General features: G+C 41.4%; 1 protein-coding gene across 3 annotated transcripts; it reads left to right on the top strand.

Moving 5' to 3' along the window:
• The first annotated feature begins 915 nt into the window (after positions 1–915).
• LOC110519995 (gap junction gamma-1 protein) lies at positions 916–20,105 on the top strand. 3 transcript variants are annotated; one of them, XM_021596935.3, is made up of 3 exons: positions 916–1,554; positions 17,067–18,234; positions 18,403–20,105. In XM_021596935.3, the coding sequence occupies exons 2-3, from the start codon at positions 17,103–17,105 to the stop codon at positions 18,414–18,416; spliced, it is 1,146 nt and encodes a 381-aa protein (XP_021452610.2). In that variant the 5' UTR covers positions 916–1,554; positions 17,067–17,102; the 3' UTR covers positions 18,417–20,105. The 3 variants fall into 3 exon arrangements, with proteins under 3 accessions (XP_021452610.2, XP_021452612.2, XP_021452611.2); XM_021596937.3 differs by having other exon boundaries at positions 1,096–1,268; XM_021596936.3 differs by lacking the exon at positions 916–1,554 and adding an exon at positions 2,044–2,379.
• The last annotated feature ends 384 nt before the right edge of the window (positions 20,106–20,489 follow it).

Genomic DNA, 20,489 nt, shown 5'->3' on the forward strand with positions numbered 1-20,489 from the left:
AATCCAGGGTCTACACATTATCGGCAAGCAACTTGAAAACCTCAAAGTTCTTTGTTCCTGCTGTCCAGTTTCTGCCTCTGTGGTGAAAAGGGGGCTTGTACTATAGTTAACGAGGGGACCTCACATTGGAGTCCATGAATGAATGCAGACTTGTGAAATCTCCCTAAGAAGGGGGACACATTCCATCTCTGACCTGTTTGCAGCACATATGAAACAATGAAGACCATTATGTTGGGCTTTGAGCGCCAAACTGCCTTGGCCAGACATCAAAACTGACATCCACAGTCATGAAGTCCTTTCGGCAAGCAATTTATTGAACACAATACATCTGCTTACTTTGCTATTGTCTACAGAGCGATGTGTAATACTGTGCCCTGTCGGCTTGCGTTCTGTGAATAGAGGAACAACAAAAACCATGATAATTGACTGACTGGTTGGCGACCAAATGGTAGGCTCCCCTGTTAAATTGCTGAAATAATTTAAGAGGGAAATATACAGAATGTTCCCAATCTAGAAGAAATCTAAGGAATTTCTGTCTAGTTGATGATGTCATTGTGTGGATGAAAATACCCAGGAATCAGCATCTCCACCTCACAGAAGACTGTGAAATACATATGATTTACTTCCTGAGTGTGCCAACTGATGACACTGGAGATTTTAAAGGTTATATGGAAGTATTCCCTCCCCTGTCTTGTCAAAGACAGTGTGAAGGAGGAATGGTCTCAAATAACAACTACTCCCGAATGCCCACTCCAACAGGAAGGCTATGTGCAACATAACAGCTGAGGGCTTGTTGCTGTACATCCCACAACAATGAGGATTGTAGCCCATTTCAAATGCCCACATCACCAGCATGCATGCAAAACTCAGCAGACTTTAATCATTAGGAATTTATCATACCATGACTAGGCAGTTGTCACAGCACGTCTAACCGAAAACTCACAAAAAAGAAATTGCCATTATTTTTTCTTAAATCTCTATCATAGGGGTGACTACATTTCATTATGACCAATGTGTACATATTCTACATTTTGGATATATGATAGTTAGAAGATTCCTATTGATAGTGTACATAGTTTGAGATCATAAATCATTCTCTTACTTCCAGGCTAGCCACAGGCTATGAACTCTGGAGGGGAACATTATGTATTGAGAAATTGCACTGCTGTCGTTTAGTTGCAAAGTAAACGGCTACTCGCACGGCTAAATCTGTTTCGGTGGCACTATGTATCAAAGTGTATCTGGAAAAACTCGAAGCTATGACTAAGGTAATGATGAATGAAGAGTGTCGACCATCCTTGTCTCAGATTTCACAAGAAGGTCCTGAATAGGGGGGTGGGGTGCGCACGGGGGGAGGTGGATTTGGGGATGTTCTTTGTGTGTCCCGTATAAAAAAAAAATGTTGTAACCGCGACGGAGGAGAGACAGTCACATGCATATATCCAATCCCATGGTGTAACTAGTGAGACGTTTGTATTTTGTGGTGAGAAAGAGGGAAAAGTGTTTCGAACACAGGCTGAATTCAAAGAATTGAGAAACGCAGTCGGCTTCAAGGTAAGATTAATACACGTTTATCAAGCAACAAAACGGAGCGTTAATGTGTCCAGGCTGTTTTTCCATTTTACGAATGTTGTGCGCTTAGCTAGGTTAGTTGTATACATGTACCTCTTGAAGCAATTTTATTTTTCTCCAAATGTACTGCGTTTAACATGTGATATTGATAAGTAGCTAGCTAGTACATCGGTATATTGTTTGATTCGTGCTACTAGAGGTATCTCGCGAAATAGCAAGCTAGCCAATGTACATGGTCTTGAATGGACAGTAGTTTGTTCCTTCATTGTGTGAAAGTGATGGAAGCGACTGAACGTGGATTTCATCACCTAGGGCAAGGGTACTCAACTCTTACCCTCCGAGGTCCGGAGCCCGCTGGTTTTCAGTTCTATCTGAATTGCACACGCATGGTATACCAAGTCTAAATCAAATCGCTGATTTGTAGGGGGAACAATGCAACAACAACAAAAAATGCAATGGAACTGGCATCGAGGTCCAGAGTTGAGTTTGATCGAACCCAGGCGGTGTCCAATCAGAAACGCATATTTTGAACAAGGTGTAAAAAAAATCATGTTAATTGGGATAATCCTCTAAGAAAACCAACGGTCAAAATCTCACGTCATAATACGTAAGAAATGTATTGGGGTTTTAACCCTTGTAGGATGGTCAAAATTAGGGAAACTAAATCAATGGAGGCAAGAAAAAGGTGGTCGAACAATCTGGAAAATCGCGTCGCCTAGTCTGGATACTCTGCGAGAATTAAGGCTACACACAGGTTTGACCTACCATTGAACTCGTCACCTTTCATATCAAATAAAACAATATGAGGTAAGATGGATATCGATTTTGAGACATGACAAATAATATTTTCATATTTTAGCAGGGTTGCCAATCTTTGGAGATATCTGAGGTTTCCTATCGCGAATGTCAATGCTGTCACCCCTAGCGGGGGTTTTAGGCACATGACAAGGGTGGAATAGAAATGTTTAAAATTCACAGGTCAGGTGTATTTAAGATTTTATTTTAAAGTTGAATAAACACAACTCAACAACTTGGTTTGAAGTTACTATGATATTTTTTTGTGTGCATGAAATTTAGAGAATGGCAACTGGGGGAAATGAATTAGTTAGAAATGTTAATAGAATACAGTAGTTTATTTTACAAAAAAACTTTAGCATTTGGAAACAGAGGCCTGGTAAGCACAACCAAACTGTGATTTTCTGTCTTTCCTTGTCCATAAACTGCTTACAAGGTAAGGAAATCATTATGTAATGTTGTAATTTTATGTTGTCTAACAAGACAGCCTTACAACAGTTATTTCCAGTTTAGCGTTTTGTGCCAATATTAATCTCTCCTTGTTCATTTACAAAAATGTTATTTTATTTAACTAGGCAAGTCAAATAAGAACAAATTCTTATTTACAATGACAGGATACCCCGGCCAAACTCTTAGCCCGGACGACGCTGGGGAAATTGCGCGCCGCCTTATGGGACTCCCAATCACAGCCGGTTGTGATACAACCTGGAATCGAACCAGGGTCTGTAGTGAAGCCCCTAGCACTGAGATGCAGTGCCTTAGACCATTGTGCCACTGAATGTTTTTTGAGACACCAATAAGGAATTAATGTGGGTGAACTGTCCCTTTTAAAATAGGACTGTTGGAAATTCCACCTAGAGGTACACAATTATATAGAAAAGGATGTGGACAACCCTTCAAATGAGTGGATTTGGCTATTTCAGCCACACCCCTGGCTGACAGGTGAATAAAATCGAGCACACAGCCATGCCACCTCATAGTCAAACATTGGCAGGAGAATGGCCTTACTGAAGCGCTCAGTGATTTTTTTTTTAAACGTGGAACCGTTGAAGTGCTGTTATTGTGAAGTGGAAAGTCTAGGTGCAACAACGGCCAAGTCTAGGTGCAACAACGGCCACACAAGCTCACAGACCGGGACCACCGAGTGCTGTAGCGCGTAAAAATCTGATTCTAGTGTTTCTTCTGTTGCAACACTCACTACTGAGTTCCAAACTGTCTCTGGAAGCAACGTCAGCACAACAATTGTTTGTTGGGAGCTTCATGAAATTGGTTTCCATGGCCGAGGAGCCGCACACAAGCCTAAGATCTTCATATGCAATGCCAAGTGTCGGCTGGAGTGGTTTAAAGCTCACCGCCATTGTACTTTGGAGCTTTGGAGACGTGTTTTCTGGAGTGATGAATCGTGCTTCACCAAATGGCAGTTCGATGGACGAATCTGGGTTTAGTGCATGCCAGAAGAACACTACCTGCCCGAATACAACTGTAAAATTGGATGGGGGAAGAATAGTGGTATGAGGGTGTTTTTCATGGTTCGGGCTAGGCAACTTTGTTCCAGTGAAGGGAAATCTTAATGCTACGATTCTGTGCTTCCAACTTTGTGGCAACAGTTTGGGGAAGGCACTTTCCTGTTTCAGCATGACGATGCCCCTGTGCACAAAGCGAACTCCATACATAAATGTTTTGTCAAGATCAACCCCCCCCTTATCTGCAGGGTGCTGAAACAAACTGCGGCTGAGCTGTTGTTGCCCCTAAACTTTTCCACTTCACAATAATAGCACTAACAGTTTACCAGGGCCGCTCAATCAGAGCAGAAATTTGACAAACTGACTTGTTGGAAAGGTGGCATCCTATGACGGTGCCACATTGAGTTACTGAGCTCTTCAGTAAGAGTGGTCTACTGCCACTGTTTGTCTATGGAGATTGCATGTATGTGTGCTCAATTTTATACAGCTGTCAGCAACGGGTGTGTCTGAAATAGCCAAATACACTAATTTGAAGGGGTGTGTGTGGGTGGAGTCATTAACTAGTTTATCAACCATTCCACAAATGTCTTGTTAACAAGCTATAGTTTTGGCAAGTCGGTTAGGACTTATACTTTGTGCATGGCACAAGTAATTTTCCCAACAATTATTTACATTGAATTATAAGTGAAGTAATCTGTCTGTATCACAATTCCAGGGGTTCAGAAGTTTACATACACTAAGTTGACTGTGCCTTTAAACAGCTTGGAAAATTCCAGAAAATTAAGTCATGGCTTGAGAAGCTTCTGATAGGCTAATTGACATAATTTGAGTCAATTGGAGGTGTACCTGTGGATGTATTTCAAGGTCTACCTTCAAACTCCCTGCCTCTTTGCTTGACATCATGGGAAAATCAAAAGAAATCAGCCAAAACCTCAGAACATTGTAGACCTCCACAAGTCTGGTTCATCCTTGGGAGCTATTTCCAAATGCCTGAAGGTACCTCGTTCATCTGTACGCAGCTGTATCGCGTTCATCTGTACGCAGCTGTAGGTACCTCGTTCATCTGTACGCACCTATATCGACATAAACTGAAAGGCCGCTCAGCAAGGAAGAAGCCACTGCTCCAAAACCGCCATAAAAAAGCCAGACTGCGGTTTGCAACTGCACATGGGGACGAAGATTTTAATTTTGGAGAAATGTCCTCTGGTCTGATGAAACAAAAATATAACTGTTTGTTTAGCCATAATGACCATTGTTCTGTTTGGGGGGGAAAGGGGGAGGCTTGGAAGCTGAAGAATACAATCCCAACCGTGAAGCAAGGGGGTGGCAGCATCATGTTGTGGGGGTGCTTTGCTGCAGGAGGGACTGGTGCACTTCACAAAATAGATGGCGTCATGAGGAAGGGAAATTATGTGGATATATTGAAGCAACATATCAAGACATCAGTCGGGAAGTGAAAGCTTGGTCGCAAATGGGTCTTCCCAAATGGACAATGACCCCAAGCATACTTCCAAAGTTGTGGCAAAAATGGCTTAAGTACAATATAGTCAAGGTATTGAAGTGGCCATCACAAAGCCCTGACTTCAATCCTATAGAAAATTTGTGGGCAGAACTGAAAAAGAGTGTGCGAGCAAGGAGGCCTACAAACCTGACTCAGTTACACCAGCTCTGTCAGGAGGAATGGGCCAAAATTCACCCAACTTATTGTGGGAAGCTTGTGGAAGGCAATGCTACCAAATACTAATTGAGTGTAAGTAAACTTCTGACCCACTGGGAATGTGATGAAAGAAATAAAACCTGAAATAAATCACTCTACTATTATTCTGACATTTCACATTCTTAAAATAAAGTGGTGATCCTAACTGACCGAAAACAGGGGATTTTTACTATGATTACATTTTGAAAAACTGAGTTTAAATGTATTTGGCTAAGGTGTATGTAAACTTCTGACTTCAAGTGTGTGTGTGTGTGTGTATGTGTGTATGTATGTATGTATATATATTTATTTATATATCTATATATATATATATATATATATATATATCTGTGTATTGTCCCTACACTGGTCACCTAATCATCCTCAACTCCCAATCGGCTCATTCATCCCCCTCCTCTCCCCTATAACAATGCTGTAAATGAAAATGTGTTCTCAGTCAACTTACCTGGTAAAATAAATAAAACACTAGAATCAGTTACACATTTGGGTTTACAATCTGTTTGGGCAAAATAATGTTGATTAATCAGGTCACCCTTCCAAAATTCATGCTAAACGCGCCTTTTCAGTGTTACAGCCTAATTATCCTAGTGCTAAATTGCCAATGTCCAAACAAGGTGAATTTAATGTAGCTTATGGATCTGGGCTAATGAAAGTGGTGGATTCAATTCGACTTGGGTGGTGTACCTTATATACCAGGGTATTTTGGAAATGGCAAAGTGATGGTTTTTCAATACATTTTCATATTTGTAATACTTTAAGTAAATACTTGCATATTGCGTTCTAAATTTCCCCTGTCACATTATTTTGTATTATGAAGTTTACTGTAGTTCCCCAGAGCAGTTCAGCAGGTCACATGTTTGTTTGTAAATAGCACAAAGGGAGAAAGCAGGAGCAGGTGAGTCTAGCGGCGTATTGACAGGGGTCACGTTTTTTTGTTGTTGGTTAAATGGTGATCGGGGACGTGCAACTATAGTTTCCATTCACAGAAAATACATTAGTGCAACACATTCGGCAGAAATTTTATTTTCATCAGATGACGACAGAAGTGCAATGCTATTTGGCTGGCAGCCACACAAGTGAGCATACATTGCTTTTTAATTGTATTTTTGTTGTTGCAAAAACGATGCGTGGCCATCATACTTCATAGAAAGAATGTAGCAAGCTACATTTCCTAATGTTTTTCTTAAAGTTAATCTGGCATTTTATCAGAGAAGTGTATGTTGGCTACCCTGAGAAAAGCCCGGGAGAAAGGTACATCAGTCAGAGCATCGTCACGAATTCTCATCTGAGTGGAGAAGTGCAACTGAAGCACAAAATGAGTCTGATGAAATTACAATATAAACCATTTAGATCGCAGTTTACAAAACACAGCAAGATATGTTGTCATATGTGAAAAATTGAAGAATTCTGCGTTAACGCTACCCCTAAGGTTAACTTGCTAGTTATGTAAGTAAGTGGCTGAATTAATAAGGTGATGGGGCATCATATTGTGTTAGCTTTCTGCCATGTTTTCGAAGTCAACGCCCTTTGGATGAGTTATCTTTACAGCTGCCACTGCTATCTTTTGATTTCCTAGAGGGGTTTTTTTCTCCTCTGCTCCTCCCCAATATTTTCCTCTCAGTTCTTGGCCGGTCTGCTTCTCCACCATCTTCTCTGTGCAGAGCAGGCAGGCCAGTTGCCCTAGCAACTCTAGACTCCACACAGACACAGCTTTGTACACATGTTGCTCCAGAGCAGGAACTGTTCTTCCTTCAGACAAGCATGCATCTCAACTTTGTTCATTTGCACAATGTCTCTCGGTCACATTTGCTTGTAACTCACCACAAATTACATTCGGTAGCTGGATTGCCTGTCTTTGCAATTCATTAAATCATTTTAGTTCTTTAACATATTTTGATAGCAGGCTCAATGGAAATTTGCTATTACTTGTGCTACATTTGGTAGCATTCTGGTATACACCTAATTTCCATTTTTGGGGGGATGCCCACTTGTGTACAAAGACAATAATACTATAAATCCCGGCATGAGACAAGGACGATATGAACATCTGGATACCGCCCAACCCTATATTAAATCAGTAGTAGTATGTGACAGCCTATTATCACATGCTGTCATAAGGAAGCATTTTGGGACAGGTCTGAAAGAAAATGTATTTATTGATGTTTATGTTTACAAAACAGCTTTCAAGTTGCCATGCTGATATTTTGAGTTCATAGACTTTGATCGGCGCTTGAATGAACGTGCCTGTCCAGTCTGCCGTGGCTGCAGTCCACTCTTATCATAAGGGGCATTTCTTTACAAACGCATCCAATCGCCTTGGTCCCGGTCCCTTATTAAACCAATCACAAGCTTCAATCTGCTGCGGTTCACAGTGCTGTGGCAGAAAGATTATGGATGTCCCGGGTGAAGCCGCCGCGGTTACAATGTTTGATGTAGAATTTCAGGCACATATATGCTCTGATTTTCAAAAAGATTTGGAGACACAGTTGAAAAGTTGACTCGCTCAATATACTTCAGCAATAAGGCCCAATGGGGTGTGGTATATGGCCTATATACCACGGCTAAGGGCACTCCGCATTGAGTTGTGCTTAAGAAGGGTTGTTCTTAAGCACAACTCAATGCGGAGTGCCCTTAGCTGTGGTATTTAGGTTATATATCATTAACCCCTGAGGTACCTTATTGCTTTTAAAAACTGGTTGCCAACACAGTAAGGCAAGAAACGACACATCTAAATTGAAAATGTTGCTTTCATAAATAAGTTAATGAATACATTCTGCCAGAAAAGTCTCATTGCTAGACTGGTTGCTATGCAACAACCACAGGCTAGCTAGCAAGCTTACATTAAATGTATGCAAAACATTTTCCTGTGGTTTAAATGTAACCAAAGGAATTCATGTTTCAAACACATTCTCAAATGCCATTGAAATGGCAGCAGCGGTATGAGAACCAGCACATTCTTGAACATGCAATACAGCTTTCCTCAGTACGAAATCCTCATCGACCCACTGTGCTGTCAGACTCATAATGCTCATGGGGCTGACATCGCTGGTCCTAATGTCAGTCGTGAAGCAAGTAGCTCATGGATTTGTTTTAACAATACTGTGGTACTCCGGTAGGGCAACATCTGAAAAATAGCGCCTACTTGGTAGTGTGTACCAGTACTCGACCGGTCGGTGAAAGCCAACATCATCCACGACAGAGAACGGTTGATTGTCAAGGCCAATGAATTCCGTTATCTTGACGTTAAGGAATTTCGCATTTTGAGTTGTCTCGCTGAAATGTTCTTACTCTTTCAAATGACTGCTCAACTTGTTGACTGCTCGATCCACACAGTGGACATTGTGGGCTAGGTTAGGAATGCTGTGGTGCACGTGTAACGCTTTATTTTTTGTGGCGTCATTCTGTCATCTACCTACGTTATATACAGTGGGGCAAAAAAGTATTTAGTCAGCCACCAATTGTGCAAGTTCTCCCACTTAAAGACGAGGCCTGTAATTTTCATCATAGGTACACTTCAACTATGACAGACAAAATGAGAAGGAAAAAAATCCAGAAAATCACATTGTAGGATTTTTAATGAATTTATTTGCAAATTATGGTGGAAAATAAGTATGTGGTCACCTACAAACAAGCAAGATTTCTGGCTCACAGACCTGTAACTTCTTCTTTAAGAGGCTCCTCTGTCCTCCAATCGTTACCTGTGTTAAGGAGAAATCTGTCTGAAATCCAATTTTTTTTCTATATATTACGGAAAAACCATTATCTGAGTACGGCGCTCAGAGCCCAAAACAGCCAAAAGAAATATCAGCCATGTTGCGCAATCAACATCAGTCAGAAATAGCATTATAAATATTAACTTTTGATGATCTTCATCAGAATGCACTCCCAGGAATCCCAGTTCGACAAATGTTTGATTTGTTCCATAAAGTCCATATTTATGTCCAAATAGCTTCTTTTGTTAGGGCGTTTGGTAAACAAATTCATAAGCGCGTTCAGGTCCAGCCGAACGTCGACTGCAAAGTTCAAAAAGTTATATTAAAGGACGTAGAAACTTGTCAAACTAAGTATATAGAATCAATCTTTAGGATGTTTTTATCATCAATGTTCCAACCGGAGAATTCCATTGTCTGTAGAAAAGCAATGGAACGAGAGCTACCTCTCACGTGAAATGCGCGTGACTGAGATCGAGGCTGCTGCCAGACCTCTGACTCAATCCCCTCTCATCCAGCCCCCCTTCACAATAGAAGCCTGAAACAATGTTCTAAAGACGGTTGACATCTAGTGGAAGCCTTAGGAAGTGCAAAATGACCCATATCCCACTGTGTATTCGATAGGGGCTCAAAAAGTTCAAAAACTACGAACCTCAGATTTCGCACTTCCTGTTTGGATTTTTTTCTCAGGTTTTTCCTGCCATATGAGTTCTGTTATACACACAGACATTGTTCAAACAGTTTTAGAAACTTCAGAGTGTTTTCTATCCAATACTAATAATAATATGCATATATTAGCATCTGGGACTGAGTAGAAGGCAGTTTACTCTGGGCACGCTATTCATCCAAAAGTGAAAATGCTGCCCCCTATCCCAAATAAGTTAATTAGGGATAGATGTCCCGTCGGGACAATTGTAAATCATGTAGCGCCATGTGTCGATCGCAGATTTTTAGAGAAACAATAAATGCCGGTCCATATAAGTGTCTTACATAGGCCGAAAGCTTTAAATTCTTGTTAATATAACTTCACTGTCCAATTTACAGTAGCCTTTACTGTGAGAAAAATACCATGCTACTGTTTGAGGAGAGCTCAAAACAACACACATTTTTTCACCGCGACAGGTTTGATAAATTCACCTCTGAAGGTGAAATGTGTACCTAAATCAGAGCAAGATTTCAGAATGTATCAGAGATGACATGAAGTGTTGCTTTGTTAGATGAAATCCTTTTTCATATCCTAAAAAAGGTCCATATAGCATGCACGATTTATTTTGTATTTCTACTTGTTCAGTTTGCAAAGAAAGGAATCTGTGAAAATCTAACCCTAAATCTTGTTTCAACCAGTCAAATTACGTTTATGTATTCCTCAGAGATCCTAGAACGTAACCAGACTTCACTATATCATTAGGAGTGTACTATATCCTATATGACACCAAATTTGGTCAGAGAGCGACGCCTTCATGGTGCGCCGATGACTCGGGCGGTGTTCACTTGTTTTGACTGTTACTTTGTCAAATAAGCACCAATCAGGGTCAAACAAACAAACAAACAAATAGCTAGATAGCCAATGAGCTTGGCTTTACGCAAGTATGTGGAAACCCTGTATCTGTCGCAGAATTTTGCAAGCCTTTTCCTTTTGGACAAAAATTGCAAGAATATGGAGAGTTATGAAAACTTACAATATGGCTACTAATACTGGAAAAGCCAAATCAATGTCCAAGTATACAGATTTGACGATATTCTTGCAGAAAAGTGTAATGTAAATGTACATTTTGGCAAATCGTGAAGGACACCTGGGTGACTTCACACGAATTGTCATGTAGCTTGCTCATACTTCATCTGAAACTTGCACATACACTGCTGCCCTCCTGTGGGCACCATCGGTATTACAACCTTTCTTGTGCATTTCAAAGATGGTGGTAGAAAATAAATACAAAAGAAACGGTTGTTTTTCTCCCTCGTATTTCTTCTATTGTGTCATTCTCCTGTGTCATTCTCCTACATTCAATTGACATTTCCACAAACTTCAAAATGTTTATTTTCAAATGGTACCAAGAATATGCACATCCTTGCTACAGGCAGTTAGATTTGTTTATGTCATTTTATGTGAAAATTGGAAAAAAGGACGCTATCCCTAAGAAGTAAGCGCATCACAGGATGCAGTGGCCAATTCATTGAAAGCTTTGGTTTGCTTAAAAAGAACGGGTACTACCCATGTGCTAAAAATAATAATGCTAGAGGGAATTTCGAGGAGTTTTTTTACGAGGTGCTGAATCCCCTATTCTTAACCACTAAGAATGGGCGGCTACAAATCAGACTGTAAACAAATATAAACAGCCTACCTATCAGTCTTGTAATTTCTTTCGCCCGGTCAGAATCAACTTGAAGGAAGAATCTTTTTATTTGTTTCAGTCTTGTGCTGGTGTACGTACTGGGGTGACGTCAGCGTAAATGTGTTAACATATGAGGTGTTGGCAGCTGCATAGTGTGTGGATAAATACTGTTAAAGTTGTAACCACAACTCTGTCCATCGCCGTTGCAATCTACTGGGAAGGCAAAATGTTCCAAAATTTGAGATTTCAACAATGGTGTTTCCTCCAATTCTATCGGGCCCACCACTCGCCATGGTAAAGAATTAGTTCCCTGCTGCGCCTCACAAAATTAAATTTTGAAATTAACTAATAAGATACAAATTATATATTACAATGTGCACATAGGTTGCCGATGTTTAAACGGAATAGACAGAGATTTACTTTAAAGGCAGGCCTACAACGCAGCGTAGGCGCATAGCCTATGCCTAGTGTTTTTATATAGTACGTTAAAAAAAAATGTATTCATTCGGGTTCACAGTGCGGACGGGAACGGTTCGGTCGGATTACATATACCGGTACACCCCTACTTTTTACTATTTTGCTGCGTTTCTGTTTTGCATGTATTTTTGTCCCAGAAGTGGGTTATTTATTTATTGCTGGGTAATTATTTTAATTTCAGATGTTGCGTTAGTGCAGAATTCTGTGTTTTTCACGCATGGCATTCAATTTTAAGTTCCAAATTTAATTAGACTCTCTGTGATTATCAGAAACATCTCATCCATCCTCCAAACTGTCCAAACCATAAGCTTTCTCTCTGCCTGTCTGCAGACAGTGCGGCGAGGGTGTGTGTGTGTGTGGCAGGAGTAGCTGTCAGTGGCATTTTCGTTGCTGGGTTACGTTTTAATCCACAGGAATTTTAAAAGGGAAAAGCTTGACTGAATGGACTGGCTAGCCAAAATAAACAATGACTAGTCAATTAACACAATGAACACTGCTAGGGTTCTTTAACCCATCTGCAAATGAGACTGTGACAGAGAGACTGTGACAGAGAGACTGTGACAGAGAGACTGTGACAGAGAGACTGTGACAGAGAGACTGTGACAGAGAGACTGTGACAGAGAGACTGCCAGGGTAGAGGAGAACGTTGCAGCTAATGCTAATAGCCCACAAACTGCAAGTGCAATACACAGAAAATTGAGATGTATTCACATGAAGGAAAAAGTAGTAGACGGTGTGTCAGGTAAACATGTTTTGGTCTTTATGAGCAGTGTGGCGAAAGTCAAATTTAATTTTATTGGTCGCACACACATATTTAGCATATGTTATTACGGTTGTTGCAAAATACTTGTGTTCCTAACTCCAACAGTGGAGTAATATCTAACAATACACATGCACCTAAAAAGTAAAATAACCTAATTTCGAAATATTAGGTTTTGAGCAATGTCTGAGTGTGTGTTTTATATATTATGGCAAGGTGCTCCATCATGCTGGAAAAGGCTTTGTTCTTCACCAAACTGTTCCTGGATGGTTGGGAGAAGTTGCTCTCGGAGGATGTGTTGGTGCCATTCTTTATTCACGGCTGTGTTCTCAGGCAAAATTGTGAGTGAGCCCACTCCCTTGGCTGAGAAGCAACCCCACACATGAATGGTCTCAGAATGCTTTACTCTTGGCATGACACAGGACTGATGGTAGCGCTCACCTTGTCTTCTCCGGACAAGCTTTTTTCTGGATGCCCCAAACAATTGGAAAGGGGATTCATCAGAGAAAATTACTTTTCCCCAGTCCTCAGCAGTCCAACCCTGTACCTTTTGCAGAATATCAGTCTGTCCCTGATGTTTTTCCTGGAGAGAAATTATCTTCTTCGCTGCCCTTCTTGACACCAGGCCATCCTCAAAGTCTTCGCCTCACTGTCTGTGCAGATGCCCCGATCCCGCAGCTGAATCAACTTTAGGAGACGGTCCTGGCACTTGCTGGACTTTCTTGGGCGCCCTGAAGCCGCCTTCACAACAATTGAACCGCTCTCCTTGAAGTTCTTGGTGATCTGATAAATGGTTGATTTAGGTACAATCTTACTGCCAGCAATATCCTTTCCTGTGAAGCCCATTTTCTGCAAAGCAATGACGACTGCACGTGTTTCCTTGCAGGTGACCATGGTTGACAGAGGAAGAGCAATGATTCCAAGCACCACCCTCCTTTTGACGCTTCCAGTCTTTTATTCAAACTCAATCAGCATGACAGAGTGATCTCGTCAACACTCACACCTGTGTAAACCAGAGAACCATTGACATGATGTCAGCTGGTCCTTTTGTGGTAGGGCTGAAATGCAGTTGAAATGTTTTTGGGGGATTCAGTTCATTTGCATGGCAAAGAGAGACTTTGCAAGTAATTGCAATTCATTTGATCACTCACAACATTCTGGAGTATATGCAAATTTGTTAAATATTTGTGTCATTCTCAACTTTTGGGCACGACTGTAGAAACATCAAGGATGATCAATGGAAACAGGATGCACCTGAGCTCAATTTTGCATCTCTATTTTAGAATAAGGCTGTAACGTAACAAAATGTGGAAAAAGTCAAGGGGTCTGAATTAGAGGTCGACCGATTAATCGGAATGGCCGATTTTCAAGTTTTCATAACAATTGGAAATCGGTATTTTTGGGCACCGATTTGTTTATTTTTAATTTAACACCTTTTATTTAATCTTTATTTAACTAGGCAAGTCAGTTAAGAACACATTCTTATTTTCAATGACGGCCTAGGAACAGTGGGTTAACTGCCTTGTTCAGGGGCAGAACGGCAGATTTTCCCCTTGTCAGCTCAGGGGAACCAATCTTGCAACCTTAACTAGTCCAACGGAATAACGACCTGCCTCTCTCTCATTGCACTCCACAAGGAGTTACGCGAATGCAGTAAACCAAGGTAGGTTGGTAGCTAGCATTAAACTTATCTTATAAAAAACAATCAATCGTAATCACTAGTTAACTACACATGGTTGATGATATTACTAGATATTATCTAGCGTGTCCTGGGTTGCATATAATCTGACTGAGCATACAAGTATCTGACGGAGCGGTGGTAGGCAGAAGCAGGCGCGTAAACATTCATTCAAACAGCACTTTTGTGCGTTTGCCAGCAGCTCTTCGTTGTGCATCAAACATTGCGATGTTTATGACTTCAAGCATATCAACTCCCGAGATGAGGCTTGTGTAACCGAAGTGAAATGGCTAGCTAGTTAGTGCGCGCTAATTGTCGTTGTGTTGCTGGTTCGAGCCCAGGGAGGAGCGAGGAGAGGGACGGAAGCTATACTGTTACACTGACAATACTAAAGTGCCCATAAGAACATCCAATAGTCAAAGATTAATGAACTACAGATGGTATATGATAACTACAACATAAAACTTCTTACCTTGGAATATTGAAGACTCATGTTAAAAGGAACCACCAGCTTTCATATGTTCTGAGCGGAACTGAAACGTTAGCTTTCTTACATGGCACATATTTTACATGGAACATATTGCACTTTTAGTTCTCCTACACTTTTTGTTTTTGCATTATTTAAACCAAATTGAACATGTTTCATTATTTACTTGAGGCGAAATTGATTTTATTGATGTATTATAGTAAGTTAAAATAAGTGTTAATTCAGTATTGTTGTAATTGTCATTATTATAAATAAAAATAAATTGGCCGATTTGATCGGCATCTATGGTCCTCCAATACTCGGTATCGGCGGTGAAAAATCATAATCGGTAGACCTCTAGTCTGAATACTTTCCGCATGCTCTGTACATGTCGCAATGATTTTGCTTTTGTCAAATAAACCTGGGTCAATGGTAACCTGCCTACTGTCATACCTTGTTCATAGACTGCTTACAGGGTAAGGAAACCAATAGTAATTTGGGTGAAGTATACCTTTTAACATTTTTCAAATACATACACTGAATATAAATAGAAATGCAACCATTTCAAAGATTTTACTGAGTTACATACAGTTCATATAAGGAAATCAGTCCAAATTCATTAGGCCCTAATCTATGGATTTCACATTAGGCTCACCCACTGGGGAGCCAAGCCCAATCAGTCAGAATTCGTTTTTCCCAACAAAAGGGCTTTGTGGATGGATTATCTTGGCAAAGGAAAAATGCTCACCTACAGGGATGTTAACAAATTTGGGCCCAATTAGCTTTTTGTGTGTATGAAAGATTTCTGGAATGTTTTTTATTTCAGCACATGAAACATGGGACCAAAACCTTACATGTTGTGTTTATTTTTGTTCGGTGTAGATTCAATGGTTCTAAAGACGTTTCTAGGAAATTTACAGTGTTATACAGAGCAATGAGTGCATTGAACTCCAATCTTATATAGCGCAAGTGAACAGCAAACCTGTTTTTGTTTTTTAAACAAATAAAGCAACACCTCCCGGCACAACACCTCTCATGTGACCTACTTGTGTGTATGTACTGACATATATGTGTAACTGGTTAATGCACACACAGTACATGTTATGTATGTAAATTGTAAAGTCTTTTGTAAAAAAAAATGTTTTCGTGTCGGACCCCAGTAAGACCAGCTTTCGCCATTTGCTGTGGCTAATGGGGATCCCAATAAATCAAAGGATCAGCTCTGGAAAATATCTGTGGTGAAAGTATCTAATGGGATTGTTCTAAAAAAATATCAGAATTGGGCTGCACTGCTTTGATAACAAGGGAGTGAGCACCAAGTCTAGGTCCAAACGGTTCTTTAAAAGCATCTAACCCCCCCCCCCCCCCCAAGCCATACGACTGCTGATATATATAACTTTATTTAGTAAATATTGTCTCAATTGCATTGTTGGTTAAGGGCTTGTAAGTAAGCACTTCACGGCACATTCCAGTTGGGCCTAGTGATATAGGCCTATTGCATGAGATCCTTGCCCGAACATGTGCCTTCTCAAGAGGGAACTTCTGTTATCCACACTGAGCGGCCTTTGAGACACATTGCTGTTAATGCCACCTGGTGGACATTACTGATATCTTGCTGATGGATCACCACATTTTTGTCCTCTTTCATAGAAAGAGACCTACACTGTCAAACAGAAAAAGGCCTTCATCACCGGAGACACATTTTATCATTTTATTGGTACATGCAGGTGTATAACACATCTACACACTTCAGTTTGTTGGTGTACTTAATGTACTGCTGCCCTACAGGCAAAAGGTCTTATCTTCATATTATTTAGGCAGTTTCCATATTGTAATATTTGTGGGCACTGAATCTGATTTTATCTTTGGCTCTCACACTGTTGCAAACTCTCGTACTGAGGAGGAATCCCTCATCATTCTTCAGCAATGAGCTGCACGCTTCTGGTAGTTGAGGCTGATGTCATTATAGAGCCTGGTTAGACATTTCTTGAGAAATCTAATATTTGAATATTGATTCTAGATACTGCCTCACTTTCAGGTGCTCCTATACAATAGTCTAATTTGCTAATTTTCCCTCCCTCTTTCCCCCATATAGATCTGAAAGTCTCTCTCCCCCCACCCCGGAGGCACCATGAGCTGGAGTTTCCTGACGCGTCTCCTGGACGAGATCTCCAACCACTCTACCTTTGTGGGCAAGATCTGGCTCACACTGCTTATCGTCTTCCGCATTGTGTTGACTGCTGTGGGAGGCGAGTCCATCTACTACGATGAACAGAGCAAGTTTGTGTGCAATACCCACCAACCCGGTTGCGAGAATGTGTGCTACGACGCCTTTGCACCACTCTCGCACATCCGCTTCTGGGTGTTCCAGGTGATCATGATCACCACCCCCACTATTCTGTACCTGGGCTTCGCCATGCACAAAATCGCTCGCATGGACGACGATGAGTACAAGCCCCGCGGGAAGAGGATGCCGATGGTCAGCCTAGGGACCAACCGGAACTATGAGGAGGCGGAGGACAATGGCGAGGAGGACCCCATGATCTCCGAGGAGATCGAGTTGGAGAAGAAGGAGAAGCCTAACAAGAAGCACGATGGACGCCGGCGCATCAAGCGCGACGGCCTCATGAAGGTGTACGTGTTCCAGCTGCTGTCACGGGCTGCTTTCGAGGTCTCCTTTCTGTTCGGCCAGTACATTCTCTACGGCCTGGAGGTGTCTCCCTCGTACGTGTGCATGCGCTCGCCCTGCCCACACACAGTGGACTGCTTCGTGTCGCGTCCCACGGAGAAAACCATCTTCCTGTTCATTATGTATGCGGTGAGTGCCCTCTGTCTGCTTTTCACTGTGCTGGAGATCCTCCACCTGGGTTATAGCGGCATACGGGACTGTTTCTGCCGCCCTCGTCCTCGCCCCCCAACCCCCCACCAACTGGCCAGCCAGCATCCCTCACAATGTGGCCGCCAGGTGCCCACAGCTCCTCCAGGCTACAACACAGTGCTGAAGAAGGACCCAAAAGGTATGCGATTGGATTACAACCTGGGCGACTCGGGCCGTGAGTCGTTTGGGGACGAGGCGTCGCAGCGGGAGCTGGAGAGGCTAAGGCGGCACCTAAAGCTGGCCCAGCAGCACCTGGACCTGGCCTACCAGAATGAGGACAACAGCAGCACTTCGAGGAGCAACAGCCCTGAGTCCAACGGGACGGCCGTGGAGCAGAACCGCCTCAACTTTGCCCAGGAGAAGCAAAGCAGCACCTGTGAGAAAGGTGAGTAGGCTGTGCCACGCGTCACAAGATGTACATATTCAGTAGTAATTTGCATGGCATATCTATGTTTTAATTTTTATAGTGGATAGAATCAATGAATGGATGTTATGTAGACAATTTTACTCTATACTTCAAACTGACGTTAAACATTTTTCCCCTTGCCTTCAGGTTTACGAGCATAACTTTGTCATTGGCCCACCTGGCCCTCTCAGGATAAATTCTTGCATCTGGGACAGTAGGGGTACCAGGGAGCATTGTGTGGGGACAGGTGTGTATGTGACTTGAGGAGGATGAATCCATCTTTCTTTCAGTGTTGAGTCCAGTGAACGTTCAAGGGAAACATGCCAAACTTAACGAGCAGCGCCTTCCTACCCAGCTATACTTGAGCACATCTGAAGATCCAAAGTGTCCACAAACTAGTTTTCAGAACATTCCTATTCGTCTCAGGGTAGCTGTGCTGTTTTTTTGGGGGGGGGAATACTAGTGTTTCCTCTTGTTTGTAGTTTTTCCCTCTGCTGGAGTTTAGAGGTCAATCTTAAGTTTGCCTTCAACCTAAAACTGGAGTTTACATTTCAGCCATTCTAAGGTATGGGCAACCCAAGCGTGTCGCAAAAACATGTCAATGTGTAATTTTTTTATGTGTGTGTTTTGTGAGGAATAGGGAACCACGGTGAGTCGGTGTTTGGGGATGTTAACTGGTATGGTAATAGTTGTGTTAGAAGTGATATTATGGAGTGAATAACTGTCTTCCATGTGCAACAGCTTACAATGAGCAAATGGGTAACTATTTTGGGTCAACCACCAGAAACAACAGTTACATTTGAGTTGTAGCACAGCAATATGTAGTTTGCAGAAAGAGAACTAACCTGCTTTCATCATGAACCTCCCCCTTCCCATAAATCTGACTGTTGCCAAGTCTGGGAACTGGAAGCCTATTTTGGCACCTTTGTCCAAAGGATTTAAAAAAAACCTGGGTAATGCTTGAATTCATGTAAATTGTTATCTTGTCTGGTAATGTTAAACATGCTTTTGATACTGATTTCTTCCATTTTGTTAGTTTAACATGGAAAGTGTTTGGACGACATTGCAAGATTAAACCTTTAAGGTCAGGATGGCCAAATTGTAACTATGAAGTTTACTGTTGTCTTTTTGGGATTTCTACATTAACTGAGGGACTCAACAGATTGGGAGTTATTTTCCATATTGAGGACCATCCACGATTTGTGGGTAACGCATCTATGCCATACACCAGTTGAACTCTGGGTCTTGTTCAGTAGGGCACAACATAGCAATGTTTTGAAAGGGAAAATGTAATTAATCTTTCTTATAGGATAAGTTCCTGTAGTACCTCTCCCGTCCTGTTTTGTGCCTACTGAACATGAACCAGAGACCCAAGATTTAAAAAATATATATACAAACGACGCATTTACTCTGTCGAATAGCATTTTCAGAAAGTAATTCAAGACCCCCACAATTCAGGGTTATTTTTCTATATTGTTTTGTTCAGTGTTTTCTCCTGAAATTGGGACATGTAGATTTGTGGCTCTGTGTTACTTCTCTATGCAATTCAAAATGTATGCTCGGTTCAGTGTTCATTATTGAGGCATTGATGCAAGTAACATTCAAAAGCCTTCAAGCTGTTAATAATGACCCCCATGCGGCAGTCTCGGTGACTGTTGTAAATGTTATCATTGTTATCTTTTTATGGTTGAAACGACCCAATGCCTTGAATGTGATCTTATGCCATCAGTGCACACATTATATCAGCAGTGCCATTAAGTGTCAACTGTCATCTCAAACAATTTGTTTAAATACTTTTGTATGAATAGTATTTTTGTGCTCAATTTCTTAAATAAACTTTTCCTAATAAATCCATGTCTCCTGTGATGGAAAATTGTATTGTTTGTGCTTTTCCTTTAACACATTTCTGTGTTCATGCAAGCGACTGAATGAATCATCAGTATTTGGCAGTACGGCCAGAAACTGGTTTTGAGAAACGGATATCCATTTCAAGGTTTCAGCTTAGAGAAGAAGCCTCGTGAGTTATTGGTCTGTCGCATGCATGACCCAGTATTGGTCGGTCGCATGAATGAAGCAAACGTTTCGGGGATGTTGGCAAATTACACCTTATGAGGGCTTGATCCAGATTGTCTGAGCTTCCAGTATATCTATCAAGTACTGTCCAAATAGTGCAGATGAAGGGGAGGAAACAAATATTTTTTTGCAATTGAGCCAAAACCCCAGAAGTTATAAAC

This window comes from Oncorhynchus mykiss, chromosome 3, assembly GCF_057628025.1.
Source record: "Oncorhynchus mykiss isolate SJ-2025 chromosome 3, ASM5762802v1, whole genome shotgun sequence".
Lineage (NCBI taxonomy): Eukaryota > Metazoa > Chordata > Actinopteri > Salmoniformes > Salmonidae > Oncorhynchus > Oncorhynchus mykiss.